The following is a 16,192-nucleotide window of genomic DNA, read 5'->3' on the forward strand; positions in this document are numbered from 1 at the left end:
TTCTCCCGCCACCAGCTAGTTTGGGTTTCGCCGTCGGGCCACTACGTCTGCGCAGCTCTGGCCACGCTATTGCGGACGGAAATGCAAACAAGGCTACACGTGGCTGGGCTGCGCAGGCGCAGTGGCCCATCGACTTACAAGTTGACCTAAGCAAAACTAGCTGTGGACGGGAGAACGGAGGATCATGGAGGACCGGCGTGGGACAGGAAGGCTGCAAGGGACTGGCAGAAGCCCCAGGTAAGTGAAACACTATGATTTTTATTCATTTTCAGTTCCGCTTTAAGCAATACCAGTTCCCTGACAGTCCTGCTGATCCTCTGCCTCTAATGCTTTTAGCCATAGACCCTGAACAAGAATGCAGCAGATCAGGTGTTTCTGATATTTTTGTCAAATCTGACAACTTAAGCTGCATACTTTTTTCTGGTGTGATTCTGAGACTACTGCAGCCAAATAAACCAGCAGGACAGCCAGGTAACTGGTAATGTTTGAAGGGGAATAAATATGGCAGCCTCCATATACTTTTCACTTCAGATTCCTTTTAAGTCAAGATAAAACAGCATTCTCAACCAAACTGCTCTAATGTTATCAGCCAGTTTATCCGAATGCTGGGTACACACAATGCAATTTCCTGCCCGATCTACAGGAATAGATCGATTATTTCCAACATGTCCAAACGGCTCTCGATCAATAAAGGGATCGATTTTGCACACTTATCATTAGAAAATCGGTTGCTTTATCGATCGGGTGCACTTTGGACATGTACACACGATGCAACTTCCTGTTCGATCACTTATCGATCGAGCAGGAAATTGTATCGTGTGTGTGCCCAGCATAAGGACAGTTTTAACCAGAAAGGCATGCTAGCATGTAGCACTATTCCTCTTCACGAAACAGGAACCCTCTTTACAGGTGCCCGGTATGTTTTTGTTTGGAAAGACATGACTGGGAGGTGAATGATGCAGGGATTCATGTCCATCTCACATATTCCTGGGTCATCCAGAAAGTAGCCGCCGCTTGCTTGTATCTGCCACACAAGGTATTCTGTGTAATGTAACTTGCTTCTGACAGGTTAACCTCTTTTCTCCCTGCACTGCTTGTCACATGACTGCAGAACGCCAGTAACTTTGTTCAGCAGCATTAAAATAACCCCCCCTCCCAAAAAAATTAATAATAAAAATCCTTCTTCCCATAGGCGAGTGGGATGCAACTACAACAAAGGGAGTGAAAACCTTGTAAAAATAAAGGAGGTGAATATGTGGAGAAATAATCAGAAGATACAATGTTTCTAAAATAAATAGTTTCCTTAATTGAAAACGGCTGTTGCTTTCCGGATGACCCTCGTATTTCCATGGCAACCCCAGCGCATGGGACACCAATCCACGGTTATACATATAAGCTTTTAATAAATCATGGCAGTGAATCTATTTGTAAATAAACTCTGTTCATCTCGTGAATTATAATAATAATAATGATGATGATGACATGATTGAGAGCCCTTTTACACTGCATTGCAAGTGTGCGTTGTGTTACCGTTTTATCAAGGAGTGATGCAAGTGAAAGTGGCCATTCACACTTATGGCGTTGCGTTGCAATCTGCAATGTCGATGCACAGCCTGCAACGCATTACCCCAAGCACCGTGTGTGACGCAAAGTGTCTGGGGTAATGGAAGTCTATGATCGACGCAGGTAATGGAAAGAATGGAGGGCAGTGCAGCGCGCATGCGCAGAGTCCGCAGACCGGCGGGAATCCCAGTAATGCACTTCCTGCCTAGCAGGAAGTACGTCACTGAGTGGGGTGGCAGCGATATGCATATAACCCTGTCGTTGCACTCTACTGCAGGGTCTTATGATTGTAGTTGTTTTGCATTGTGGTGGGGTGTGGCAGGAGCATTGCATCCCCACTGCAACGCAAAAAAACAAGTGTAAAACTGGCCTCCAGCTTGCCTGCAAATTTAAAGTAACTTGTATGCAACTCGGAACTGGGCCAATAATATTCACTTCCTGATTATTATGATTGGCCTAGCCAAGCTGCATACAATTTGTATTATTTGGCAATTGTTTGCATCTCATTCACTATCTCTAACCATCGACGGTGCAGAATTTGCAGTAAGCAAGATGGCCGCCCCAGGCGCAGAGACAATATTGATATGAGTGGAAGGGGAGGAAAAATGAGTTGCTTCAAGTTCTGCGTTCTTGAGATTTTGGAGCTATAGAGCAACTATTCTGTAACAATGTGCTCTTTATTTTGAGCAGAGGAAGGAGCCGACCCGGACAGCATCGAGAAGGTGGCGAGCAAAGTTCTAGATCTCTCCATCCCTGCAACGCCACAGCAGATCCAGCGCCTGGCAGAGGAGATCAAAGATAGAGTGAACGCTCTGTCCAACGTAGACTCCATTCTGGATCACACGGCTGAAGATGTACGAAAGGCTGAGCAGCTGCTACAGGAAGCAAAACGAGCCAAGTGAGTGACTCATACTTGTGGCTGTACAATGGCATTTCCTGGCCAGTAAAAGATCAAACACCCTGGTCTACATTTCTACCTTCAAAATACCTTCTTTCCCCCTTCTACTGTGTCTTCAGTACTGAATCTCTCATACATTCTCACTCTGCCATGTCATCCCTCTCAGCCACTGATTTGTAGAACAGGGAGACAGGCATGCATGAAAGAGAGGCACAAGGAAAAATAGGCGCCGGGTGAAGCCGATATAAGCCTAAATGATAAATACCAAAAATGATAACGAAAAAGTGTGTACAGTGGTATTGAGGATAATAAAACATTGGTAAATGTTGCCAATATTTTACTACAGTACAGCTTAACCTAACCCTACTCTCACAAAGAACCCTCCTCCCTCTGATGACTAACCTTTAAACACCCCCTTCCTGTCGCCTTACCCTTCCTGACACCTAACCCTAAGACCCCCCTTCCTGATGCCTTACCCTAAGACCCCCCCTTCCTGACACCTAACCCTAAGACCCCACTTCTTGATGCCTAACCCTAAAACCCGCCTTCCTGTTGCCTAACTCTAAAACCCCCCTTCCTAGCTTTATAATTTTCAGAACACGCCCGCTATTTATCAGATGCCCAAATTTGCTTTGGTCGCCCAATAGCCGATATTTGCATTAGCACCTATAGGGCGCCCAAATAGTCCATTAGCCGCAGGGAGGCAGATTTTTGCAATGGTCTGAAAAAGCTCATCTTAATGATTAAAAAGACTCTGAAGTCTTGTTTTTAACCTTATAGCCATGAAATTGACCTGCAAAGTTCCACAGGTCGCATCATTCTGCCTGTAGGGGCAGAGCTGTGCGCAGTAGCTCTGCCTCTACTCCAGTCAATCTCTGCTGATCTCCGCCTCTCCTTGCCCCTCTCTTCCTTCACTGAGAGGGGCGGGGAGAGGCGGAGATCGGTGGAGATATTTCTGGGTAAGAGGCAGAGCTACTGGGCAAAGCTCTGCCTCTACCAGGCAGCAAAATCTGCGACCTGCAATGTAGTGGAATTTTGCAGGTCAATTTCATGGATATAAACAACTGGTTCTGCCCCGGGAATGCGGCGATTCAGCTTAGAATTTAATGCGGAAGAAGGCTGAAGAAAAAAATAAGGTAAAAATCAAGACTTTAGATTCTCTTTAAAGCAATATTGAAGCCACTCTGCAAAAAAGGTAGATACGTAAGGAGAGGGATGCAAGTGCTTCTAAAGCCTTCAAGAGGACTATTGAAGGCGCATTCACTTTCATGGGGGTAAAGCGGGGGAACTAGAGCACAGAGAGAGAGGACCAGGAAGGCTCCATGGCATACAGAGCTTTCCCTCATTTTTTTGCAGGGTAGCTTCAGTATTGTTTTAAATACTTTTAAATGAGCTAAGGAAGTCAAATGGATTGGTGCATTGGAACATTTTAGGGGTATCCGAGAATTTGAAGGAAGTTCTTACACTATTTGCTGGGGAAGTTACCTTGGCTACCATGTGGATTTCAGATTGCTCCCTGGTGTCCAGGGGCCTGACATACTTCTGGGATTTCCCACTCAACAATAGCTTCTCATCACCAGATTTTCCAGAAGATACCACCTCCATGTGTGCCTCTTTTAAAGATGGCCCCTGGATTTCAGTATTGTGATTCTGGATTGTTTGGCAGTCATCCCTAAAATGTCAGTTGGTAGACTATTCAGGCAGGAGGTCACATAGTTTGGTATCCTTCTCCATATTTATTTGTGCACACACCAAGCAGGGCCAGGATGACTAAACACTAAGCCACATAGCCATTGAGCACACAGCAGGCACACGTGGAGTTTTTGGTGACCATGTGCTTTGTTGAGTTCTGCCTGCAAGATATTTTGATATCAAGATGGACTGCTTGATGCTAAATAGTTTTACCTTGTAGGACACAGTCAGAATTGCCTCGTAGTGCAATTGTGTCCTACCTTCCAATTGAGACCTAAGACCCAGGAAGTACTCCTGGGTCGCGGCTTAGCTTCCGATTGGAGGAAGCCAGCGGGAAGCGGCGGGGGGAGCCATGTAATTGAGGAGACACTAATTGACAAGCTGCAGGTAAGCGGAAGGCTAGCGACAAGCAGACTGTCGCTAGCCTAGCACTATTTTCAGGGGGGACAGCAGAGCCCAGGTGGGACTAGCAGCGGCAGCAGAAGGATACAGAGGCATGTCATTGTGCAAAGAACATGCCTCAGCCTCTGTGTCCTATTAGGATTTAACAAAATCCACCTCAGGTTCTCTTTAAAGAGGAACTGTCGCGAAAATCATAAAATATGAAACACATACACATGAGAGTAAAATGAGCCATACATTATTTCTCTCCCATGTTGCTGTCACTCACAGTAGGTAGTAGAAATCTGACATTACCGACAGGTTTTGGGCTAGTCCATCTCTCCATAGGGGATTCTCAGCATGGCTTTTAAGGTGCGTACACACGCGCTACTATAAGGAACGACGGGTCCATCTGCCCCTCCCGCTGGGTGGGCGTTCCAGCGACAGTAGAGCGTGTGTACAGTCTGTCTGCAGACTGATAACTGTTTCTGAACGATCCGCTCAGCGGATCTGCCCCTACCGCTGACTGGATTGTTCAGAAACAGTGTTATTAGTCTGCCGACAGACTGTACACATGCTCTACTGTCGCTGGAACGCCCACCCAGCGGGAGGGGCAGATGGACCCGTCGTTCCTTATAGTAGTGCGTGCGTACGCACCTTTATTCTTTATAATGACATTTCCTGACAAAGATTTATACAAAGGTGCTGACCAGCCTCCCTGATCTCTGTACACTATTTTGACTGTTGGACGGAGCAACTACCATTCACTAAGTGCTTTTAAAAATAAAGAAAACCCTGAGAACTCTACTATGAGAAGATGGGCTAGTCCAAAATCTGTCGGTAATGTCAGATTTCTACTTCTTATTGTAAATGCAGTGGATGACAGTAACATAGAAAAGTAATTTATGGCTTATTTTACTCTGGGAGAAATGTACTTCTTATTTGTATGTGTTTTAAATTTTAAGATTTTTGTGACAGTTCCTCTTTAAGCACTGCCATCCCCAGGCACCAGCACCACCGACTGATAGCTAAGGTAACCCTCACCCTGAGTAACCTCCGGGATCCAGAGCAAAGAACATAGGACCACCACAACACATGTGGGTTTTAGTAATAATACTCATATTTCATGTTTTGTTTTGTTTTTTGTAGGAACCGTGCTGAGAACGTGAAGAGCACAGCAGAGTCTGTGAAGAAAGCTTTAGAAGATGCCAAGAGAGCTCAAAATGCTGCCGAGGGTGCCATTGAAAGTGCTAACAATGACATCAGAGACACAGAGACCAAGCTGACAGCGGTGAGGCCCCCTCTGTGTACTTTATAGGACAGTCATAAATAAAGTCTCATTACACGTCCTCCACTCAGGGGCAAAGCCAGGATTTTCAAGGGGGGGATTCCTGAAAGCGGCATGTGGACGTGGCCAAAACATGATGTGCGTGGAGCCAAATACTAGCAGTTTCTAGGCTAAATTGCACCCAGGGCGAGGGCGTAAAATGTGCCCCAATGTGGAGACAGGTATAGGTGCCCACAGTATAGGTAGCCAGCCGAGTATAGGTAGCCCATATAGTTGCCCCCCAGTATAGGTTAGATAGGTATATGCCCCCCAGTATAGGTTAGATAGGTATATGCCCCCCAGGATAGATTAGATAGGTATATGCCCCCCAGTATAGGTTAGATAGGTATATGCCCCCCAGTATAGGTTAGATAGGTATATGTCCCCCAGTATAGGTTAGATAGGTATATGCCCCCCAGTATAGGTTAGATAGGTATATGCCCCAGTATAGATTAGCTAGGTATATGCCCCAGTATAGGTTAGATAGGTATATGCCCCAGTATAGATTAGCTAGGTATATGCCCCCCAGTATAGGTTAGATAGGTATATGCCCCCCAGTATAGGTTAGATAGGTATATGCCCCCCAGTATAGGTTAGATAGGTATATGCCCCCCAGTATAGGTTAGATAGGTATATGCCCCCCAGTATAGATTAGCTAGGTATATGCCCCAGTATAGGTTAGATAGGTATATGCCCCAGTATAGATTAGCTAGGTATATGCCCCAGTATACGTTAGATAGGTATATGCCCCAGTATAGATTAGCTAAGTATATGCCCCCCAGTATAGGTTAGATAGGTATATGCCCCCCAGTATAGGTTAGATAGGTATATGCCCCCCAGTATAGGTTAGATAGGTATATGCCCCCCAGTATAGGTTAGATAGGTATATGCCCCCCAGTATAGATTAGATAGGTATATGCCCCCAGTATAGATTAGATAGGTATATACCCCCCAGTATAGATTAGATAGGTATATGCCCCCCAGTATAGGTTAGATAGGTATATGCCCCAGTATAGGTTAGATAGGTATATGCCCCCCAGTATAGGTTAGATAGGTATATGCCCCAGTATAGGTTAGATAGGTATATGCCCCAGTATAGGTTAGATAGGTATATGCCCCCCAGTATAGGTTAGATAGGTATATGCCCCCCAGTATAGGTTAGATAGGTATATGCCCCCCAGTATAGGTTAGATAGGTATATGCCCCCCAGTATAGGTTAGATAGGTATATGCCCCCCAGTATAGATTAGATAGGTATATGTCCCCCAGTATAGGTTAGATAGGTATATGCCCCAGTATAGGTTAGCTAGGTATATGCCCCAGTATAGGTTAGATAGGTATATGCCCCAGTATAGATTAGCTAGGTGTATGCCCCCCAGTATAGATTAGATAGGTATATGCCCCCCAGTATAGGTTAGATAGGTATATGCCCCCCAGTATAGGTTAGATAGGTATATGCCCCAGTATAGATTAGCTAGGTATATGCCCCAGTATAGGTTAGATAGGTATATGCCCCAGTATAGATTAGCTAGGTATATGCCCCCCAGTATAGATTAGATAGGTATATGCCCCCCAGTATAGGTTAGATAGGTATATGCCCCCCAGTATAGGTTAGATAGGTATATGCCCCAGTATAGATTAGCTAGGTATATACCCCAGTATAGGTTAGATAGGTATATGCCCCAGTATAGATTAGCTAGGTATATGCCCTAGTATAGGTTAGATAGGTATATGCCCCAGTATAGATTAGCTAGGTATATGCCCCAGTATAGGTTAGATAGGTATATGCCCCAGTATAGGTTAGATAGGTATATGCCCCCCAGTATAGATTAGATAGGTATATGCCCCAGTATAGATTAGCTAGGTATATGCCCCAGTATAGGTTAGATAGGTATATGCCCCAGTATAGATTAGCTAGGTATATGCCCCCCAGTATAGATTAGATAGGTATATGCCCCCCAGTATAGGTTAGATAGGTATATGCCCCCCAGTATAGGTTAGATAGGTATATGCCCCAGTATAGATTAGCTAGGTATATACCCCAGTATAGGTTAGATAGGTATATGCCCCAGTATAGATTAGCTAGGTATATGCCCTAGTATAGGTTAGATAGGTATATGCCCCAGTATAGATTAGCTAGGTATATGCCTCAGTATAGGTTAGATAGGTATATGCCCCAGTATAGGTTAGCTAGGTATATGCCCCAGTATAGGTTAGATAGGTATATGCCCCAGTATAGGTTAGATAGGTAGGCGGGGGGGGGGGGGAGCGGGGAGAGCTGCGGGGAGAGAGGAGTTTCCACTTACCTGCCTTCATCCTGCACACAGCTTCTATCTTCTGCTTGTCCCGGCGCGTGTCGCATCGGTAAGAGCTCCCCCTGTGATGACATGCGGTATGTCATCACAGGGGGCGCTGTTACCATAGCAACAGATGCCGGGACTGGAAGTACATGGAAGCCGCGCAGGATCCAGGCACCGTAAGTGGAAAGTCTTCTCTCCCCGCAGCTCTGCCTTACGCCCGCCGCCAGCAGCAACCGAGGCCCCCTGCAGCACCGCACACACATCCTTCTGGTCGCGGGGGGGGGGGGGGTTCCAGACACCCGGAATACCCCCTTCCGTGCGCCAGTGCCACTCACCATACAGTCTAACTCCATACAGGGATAGGATCCGCAAAGAGATAGACTGTATGGGGCAGCTGAAGAGTGAATGGTGTGCTCTGCTGAAAACAGGTAATGTAATGCTGGGCATACACGGCTCGATTTTGACGCTCGATTCCACGCCCGATCGATTTTTTCCATTGTCCTCAATGCAGAACCGAGCAGCAAAACGATCGGGCGGGAGATCGGACATGTCGGAAATGATCTATCGAGCCATCTAAATGGCTCAGAATCGAGCCGCGTATTCCCAGCATAAGATACTTCCACTGCCACACTCTTCATCTTCCAACAGAAGCGAGCCGCCTTAGCCCCCCCCCCCCTCCACGACGGCAGGGGTGGCAAGGGCTATTGTCACACCCCTGCCTCAAATACCTTACAAACATGAAAAAATGCAGTGGATGAGAGACACACTTCCACAACTCAGAATTTGCACCTTTAGGCGGCCCCTTCTATACTTGCTGGGTAAACCTGCGTTGCATTACCCTAATTTGCCACAAGGGGCAAAAGCAATGAAAGTCTACAGAGACTTTCACACTTGTTACAGTCCGTTACGGTGCGCCAGAAGTATCAGATCCAATCATGCAAGCAGGATCTTCCATCAGAGAACCTAGGCAGGTGCTTGGGGCCTAGTAGGTATCAAGGTGCCCCCCCCCCCCCCCCCCTAGCCACCTTCTCTGACCTCTCTTTACTTCACCTTACCAAAAAGACCACAAGGGGTCCCAAATCTTGCTACCTTGTTTAGGGCCCCATGACATCTTAATCCATCTCTGGATCCAACACAAGGGCTGCAGCGCATTACCGCAAGCACCGCGGACCGAAGTGAATCCCAGTGACGCACTTCCTGTGAATCCCATTATGTCACTGGGCGGGGCTATGCACATGATCCTGTTGCTACACTCTGCCGCAGAGTCATATGTTTGCTGCTTTTTGCGTTGCGGTGGGAGCATCACATCTTACCGTAAAGCAAAAAGTAGGTGTAAATGAAGTTCAAGTCACTCTCACTCAGAATTCATCTTTCACTGATAGGACTACTGTAAAGTGACGTGTGATTGGTTACCATGGCTGCACCGCACATCTGTTACTGATGGCTGCATCTTGTCAGAATATGCTTCTAATGTGTGATTCCCTTAGATCCAGTCAGAGACCTCCAGCGCTGAGAACCGCTTGCAGGATGCTATGGACCGCGTGACCGATCTGGATAAGCAGATTGACGCTCTTAAAGTGAAGCGGGCTGGCAACAGCTTGACAGCAAGCCGCGCGGAGGAGACGGCCAATACTGCACTAGATAAAGCCAGCGAAGCAAAGAAGGTAGGGTGTGTGGTGTGTGGAATGGAGAAGACCTTTCTGATTGGATGAATTTCTTTTCAGTCATAAAAACTGCATTCACCATTTTGATGACATCCCCGGCAACAATCCCTTTTGGTACTGCAAATCTTATCTAGAAGGTCAAATCACGTGCTATATCCTTGCTGCAGGACCGTAATGGCTGGTACACACCATTTCCTGTCAAATCAACAGGTCACATCGATCATTTCTGGCAGGTCCGGTCAGGTTTCTGATCATTTTCCGATCATTTCTGTAGAAAAGCAAACGGAAAATCGATCAGACACCTGACTGGACCTGTCAGAAATGCCTCTATAGAAGTATAGAAGTGCAGTGGTGTCTCGGTGGGGAACGGTGGTGCCGCTCTGCTCCTGAAGGGGTTGGTAGCGACGGCGCTTATAGTGCCTGGCAGAGCTGCAGCAAGGAGCAGGCATTATTATTGATTAGAGACGGCACTCCACTCGTTTTTTGACATCTGATGAAAGAGTTTATCCGTAACACGTAATGTCTTGTTCCTGAATATAGCAATTTGAATTGCAGCCAGTGGAGTGCCGTCTCTTTTCTTTGTTTGGAGGTTACCTCAAAACCGTGTGAGTGGTTCGGTTTGAGACTTGGCACCGGCAAAATATCAGGTTGAGTACACCTGAAATAGCTGTAGTCGTGGCAACTACACACAATAATTATTATTGATTATCATTATCACTGATTCAGAAAGCGCCAACATATTCCATGGTGCTGTGCAAAGTAAGAAACAAACCTGGGGTACATAATAATTCAGACAATGATATACGCCAATATACAAAATACAGAATTGGTCATTATAGTGGCAAAAGTAGCATGATCAATAAATTATACAACAAATTCCAAGACACACAAAAGTGTGAGAGAGCCCTGCCCTTGCGAGTTGGGCTTTAAAATTGCCATTGTTAATACGGATTTGTACATTGACCCGGCCTGTTGGTTCTTTTAAGGCACTGGACGGGACCATTGGGGACAAATACAGGACAGTACAGAACTTTGTTGAACATAAAGCCAAAAATATAAAGGATGCCAAAAATAAAGCGGACCAATTGCGAGACCAGGCGAAGCAGCTTCTAAACAATGCCCAGGACCAGCTAAAGAAGCTTCAAGGTAGGTTGCATCAGAATAAGTCCCTCTAATGCTATTCAGCTGCGACCAGTACGTTTGTCTGTCTCCTTGCTATCAGGATGTAGGAGGACCTGGGGGCAAGGTGACAAATCTAACTTAATATGCTCATTTCAACCTGAATAATCGCAAATACCTTCTGTTTTTTTTAAAGGGAAGGTTCAGGGAGGGTGGGCAAAAAATAAAAATCAAATTCCACTTACCTGGGGCTTCCTCCAGCCCGTGGCAGGCAGGAGGTGCCCTCGCCGCCGCTCCACAGGCTCCCGGTGGTCTCCGGTGGCGCGCCCGACCTGGCCAGGCCGGCTGCCAGGTCGGGCTCTTCTGCGCTCCAAGGCCCGGAACTTCTGCGTCCCACGCCGGCGCTCTGACGTCATCGGACGTCCTCCGTGCTCTACTGCGCAGGCGCAGTAGTTCTGCGCATGCGCAGTAGAGCCCGGAGGACGTCCAATGACGTCAGAGCGCCGGCGTGGGACGCAGAAGTTCCGGGCCTTGGAGCGCAGAAGAGCCCGACCTGGCAGCCGGCCTGGCCAGGTCGGGCGCGCCACCGGAGACCACCGGGAGCCTGCGGAGCGGCGGCGAGGGCACCTCCTGCCTGCCACGGGCTGGAGGAAGCCCCAGGTAAGTGGAATTTGATTTTTATTTTTTACCCACCCTCCCTGAACCTTCCCTTTAAAGGCTTCTGTTTTGCATAGCAAAGGTGTCCCACAATGCATCACTGCTGAATATGCACCTCATATACTCACTCAAATTGCAAATGGTCTCTTTTAGCCCCCTACACACTCCTAGGAGTTCTGGTTCACCATGAGCTTGCTGGGCAATCTGTAACTCCGGGTGTTATAAGTCCTACTCCATAGAGCCACATTGATCCATGCCATGCACTGATGAGGATCAACCAATCCGGAAAAAGTCTGTGTGCATGTTGGATTATTGTGGCTCTGTACAATTAACGAGCTGACACATATTGCATTCCAGTGCGTCTGGAGGTGTGGTTAGGGATTACAGGGTACAAAGGGTGATTTGCATATTCAGCAGTGATGCATTGTGGGAGACATCGTCTGCTCACTCCAATCTAAATAATTTCAAATACCTCATATTTTTAGAAGGTACACTTCTGTTTAGCATAGCATTTTAGTAAGATGGCTTATTGGTCCTTTTTAGCCCCTTACACACACCTAGGAATTCTGGTTCTGCCACAGCTTACTATCCCTCCCACAGCAAACATCACCTAGACAATAAAGGTCCGTACACATGCCGGACTGCTGGCAACGACAGGTCCGTCGTCACCTCCCGCTGGGTGGGCGTTTCAGCGACAGTCCGGCGTGTGTACAGTCTGTCTGCAGACTGATACGGCTGTTTCTGAGCGATCCGCCCGGCAGATCGCTCAGAAACAGCCGCATCAGTCCGCCGACAGACTGTACACACGTCAGACTGTCTGCTGAAAACCCGCCCAGCGGGAAGTGACAACGGACCCGTCGTTGCCTGCAGTCCGGCGTGTGTACAGACCTTAAGGCTCATATCACTATGCATACTCTCCAAAGGGGGGTGGGGTGTGTGGGGGGGGGGGGGAGAGGGGAGGGGGGTTCCTTAACTTATCAGAAATAGGAAGTTTTCTACTATTTGCATACTGAGAAACGCGTGTTGAGACCAAGCTTGAGGGGAAGTGGGGGGGGGGGGGAGAAGGAGTATGCATATATTTTGGGGACACTTTTTTTTTTACACCAAGTTTTAATTTTTGGCTACCATAACAGTTGCTCACTGGGTGTGAATCCTTATTTATATGACTAAATAATTTATAAATGAATTACTGGAATACTGAATACTGGAAACAATAAGCAGTTTTATTCATTGTTATTTTCACTACAGTTCCCCTTTAAGAGTTCTTCTTTACAGAGAAAAAATAATACATTATAATATCATAGAGTGTAGCAACAGAGTGGCAGCATCTAACCAGACTGACTGTGCATTCTCCCTTATAAGGGATATCACAGGAACGGGACAGATATGGATGGGCATGGTGTAATTACTATATGGCAATGTAGCAACACTCTCTACTGCCGCACATGTTTTCCTACCACGTCATCATGTTTCTCTGCTGTGCACAGTACAGGGTTGCCAACTCATCCCTTTAAATACAGACACATCTAAGTTATACAGGTTATGGGGCTTCTCACAGATAATCAGTGCCTAAACTGCATCTAGCTAGCCACAAGACATGTATAATTCATAAACGTCTGTATTTAAAGGAATGAGTTGGCAACAATGGCACAGTATGACCCTCTTCTGCCATGTTTTCTATCAGCTTATGCTTCTGACATTTGAAGCCCAATATCTCTGCAGCAACTCCCCCAAACTGTGTTTGTGCCCCCAGCACCATTTATTCCCGAGATATAACATATGAGCTATCTTGTGGCAAGGCAAGTACCCTCCAGGGACATTTTTTCCCCTTCAGGTTCACTTTAAAGAGGCGCTGTAGTGACATATAGTAGAATGCAGTCAATTATTCAGGACACCCACTTTTACAGTACCGTTATTTTCCTGGTTATGGCATCAGAAACACATCTTTTTACTGCTGTATATTGAATGAAGCCCCGCCCTCCCAGTGATGATTAGCCTAGGCTGTTTAGCTATTTGGAGTTCTCATCCCAGAGCATTCTGGGAGACCAGCTATTATTCGTACTGGCTTTGGAACTCTTCACCTGACAGGACCAAAGATGTCACCACCAGTGATACATTTCAGAATGTAAATCAGGGAGAGTAAAGATTCTAAAATGGGCAAACACTGACTTAATCATTTATAGTTGAATATTGAATATTGTAAAAAATAAGGAAATTCTATTTATGACGTTATTTTCTCTAGAGTCCCTCTTTAATGTTGTTGTACTTTACAGATTTGGAGGAGGCCTATGAGAAGAACGAGGAGGTTCTACAGAAGAAGGCCAAGCAGCTGGAGGGCCTGGAAGACAAGATGAAGGATATCCTGAACTCCATCAATGAGAAAATCCACATTTACAACACCTGCCAGTAAAGAAGCCTCGCTGTGATTGGTGTAGCCAATTTCAGACCTCGGTTTTCATAATAAAGACTTTAAACCGCCCGGAGGGAAAGCCAAAGACCTGATCTCTGAGCGCCATTTTACAGTATTAGTGTGCCGAACCTGCTCTTAATAAACCACAATTCACTGTGTTAAAATGCTTGGTGATGTTTCCTTTATGCTACTTTCACACCAAGACGTTGCGTTTTAGGTAACGTTAAGGTCACATAACGTGCCCAGCCTGGGCACTATCTGCAAAGAGTTGGTATGTTCTCTCCATGTCTGCGTGGGTTTCCTCCGGGCACCCCGGTTTCCTCCTACATTCCAAAAACATACAGATAAGTTAATTGGCTCCCCCCTAAAAAAAAAAAAAAAAAAAAAAAAAAAAAAAAATTGGCCCTAGACTACAGTACTTACACTACATAATATAGACATATGGCAATGGTAGGGATTAGATTGTGAGCTCCTTTGAGGGACAGTTAGTGACAAGACAATATATATATATATATATATATATATATACACTGTACAGCGCTGCGTAATATGTCGGCGCTATATAAATACTAAATAATAATAATAACATGCCCCTAACGCAACGTATGGTGGTGTTGAAGTTGGACGTCAGATTGAGCTGCGTTATGCGGCTCTCAAATCAGCTGCTCCAGGATAGTGATGGGAAGTCCGGATCTTTTTAAGGATTCGGAACATTTGAATCGGATCAATGAAAAGAACCGGATCTTTGAACCTAATCATTTTACTAGGGAAGCAGACTGGGGGTAAAATGACTAGCAGGACAGGACTTTCCCTGCACTGTACATTCTGTATGTTCCTGTTTCTTCCAGACAGACATCCACTGTGAACCGAATCTTTCATTGTGATGATCCGGATGATTCGACTCACAAAAAAGATTCGGATCAAATGAACGATTCGTTCATGATCCGGACAACACTACAGTCTCACCAGAGTCACCACAGTGCAGTGAATATTAATTAGCCATGTGGCTGGCGGCTGAGGAGGAGGGGAGACCTCCTCCTCCAACATTACTGAGCATGTGCAAACAGTCTAACGTGGCTTAGCCAGTATAATGTACAGCATGCAGCACTTTGTTTAAACGTGCTGCGTTACAATGTAACGCAACGTGTGCACTGTGAACAGCACATTGATTTTACAGTGCTGTGAGTTAGGCTGCATTACTGGCTGCTGTAACGTGGGACTTTAACGTCCCACTGTGAAACCAGCCTTAAGGAAAAACTCTGGTTTGAAATGATCATCGAACTATATATTACTTTATAATATTTCTCTTGGGTGCTCCTTAAAGAGTACTTAAGATAAGGGCATTTTAAAAATGCTACATACCTGGGGCTTCCTCCAGGCTGACTGCTCCCTCGCCATCCTCCTGCGCTGTCTGGATCCTACTCAATTCGACACGGAAAGTCCTCCGGTTTGGGGAGTACTGTGCATGCGCAGCCTGTGTGCGCCCCCATCACACTCCCGTCGCTGGGAGCGTTCTGCATTGCTCAGGCACAGATCGCTCCCGGCCACAGAAGAGCGACATGGCCGGATTGGGCCTGCGGTGTCTGGGCCCGACTGAAGAACTTTTTGGGGCAAACTACAGAGGATCCAGACAGCGCAGGAGGACGGCAAGGGAGTGACAGCCTGGAGTGGGCTGGAGAAAGCCCCAGGTATGTATAATTTTAAGGCCTCATTCACACCAAGACGTTGCGTTTTAGGGGACGTTAAGGTTGTATAACGTGCCCCTAATGCAACGCATGCTGGTGTTGAAGTTGGACGTCAGATTGAGCCGAGTTATGAGGCTCTTGATGCTATCCTGGGAAGTCCGGATCTTTTCAATGATTCGAATCGGATCATTTAAAAGATCCGGATCTTTGAACCGAATCTTTGAATCATTTTACTAGGGAAGCAGGGGTGCAGCAGAGTGAGAGGTGCAGGAGAATGAAGGCACATTGGGGGTGCTAATGGGGAAGAGAGAGATGCAGCAGGACGATTAGGCTTGTGCACAGAAGCTGCAGTTCCTGTTTCTTCCAGACATCCACTGTGAACTGAATCCTTCATTGTGATGATCCGGATGATTCGACTCATAAAAAAGATCCAAAGATCCGAATTGTTCATGATCTGGACAACACTACAGTGCAGTGAATATTAATTAGTCATGTGG

General features: G+C 46.3%; 1 protein-coding gene across 5 annotated transcripts in view; it reads left to right on the plus strand.

Moving 5' to 3' along the window:
• The window catches only part of LAMB2 (laminin subunit beta 2), a 193,882-nt gene extending 179,708 nt beyond the window's left edge, over window positions 1-14,174 (plus strand). For all 5 annotated transcript variants that reach the window (XM_068252640.1, XM_068252638.1, XM_068252642.1 and 2 more), the window contains 5 exons: window positions 2,254-2,461; window positions 5,684-5,825; window positions 9,648-9,824; window positions 10,811-10,970; window positions 13,874-14,174. In XM_068252640.1, coding sequence (XP_068108741.1) covers window positions 2,254-2,461; window positions 5,684-5,825; window positions 9,648-9,824; window positions 10,811-10,970; window positions 13,874-14,010 — 824 coding nt within the window. In that variant the 3' untranslated portion in view covers window positions 14,011-14,174. The remainder of the gene's footprint in view (window positions 1-2,253; window positions 2,462-5,683; window positions 5,826-9,647; window positions 9,825-10,810; window positions 10,971-13,873) is intronic.
• Window positions 14,175-16,192: the final 2,018 nt, after the last annotated feature.

The sequence above is a fragment of the Hyperolius riggenbachi genome, chromosome 9, assembly GCF_040937935.1.
Source record: "Hyperolius riggenbachi isolate aHypRig1 chromosome 9, aHypRig1.pri, whole genome shotgun sequence".
Classification (NCBI taxonomy): domain Eukaryota; kingdom Metazoa; phylum Chordata; class Amphibia; order Anura; family Hyperoliidae; genus Hyperolius; species Hyperolius riggenbachi.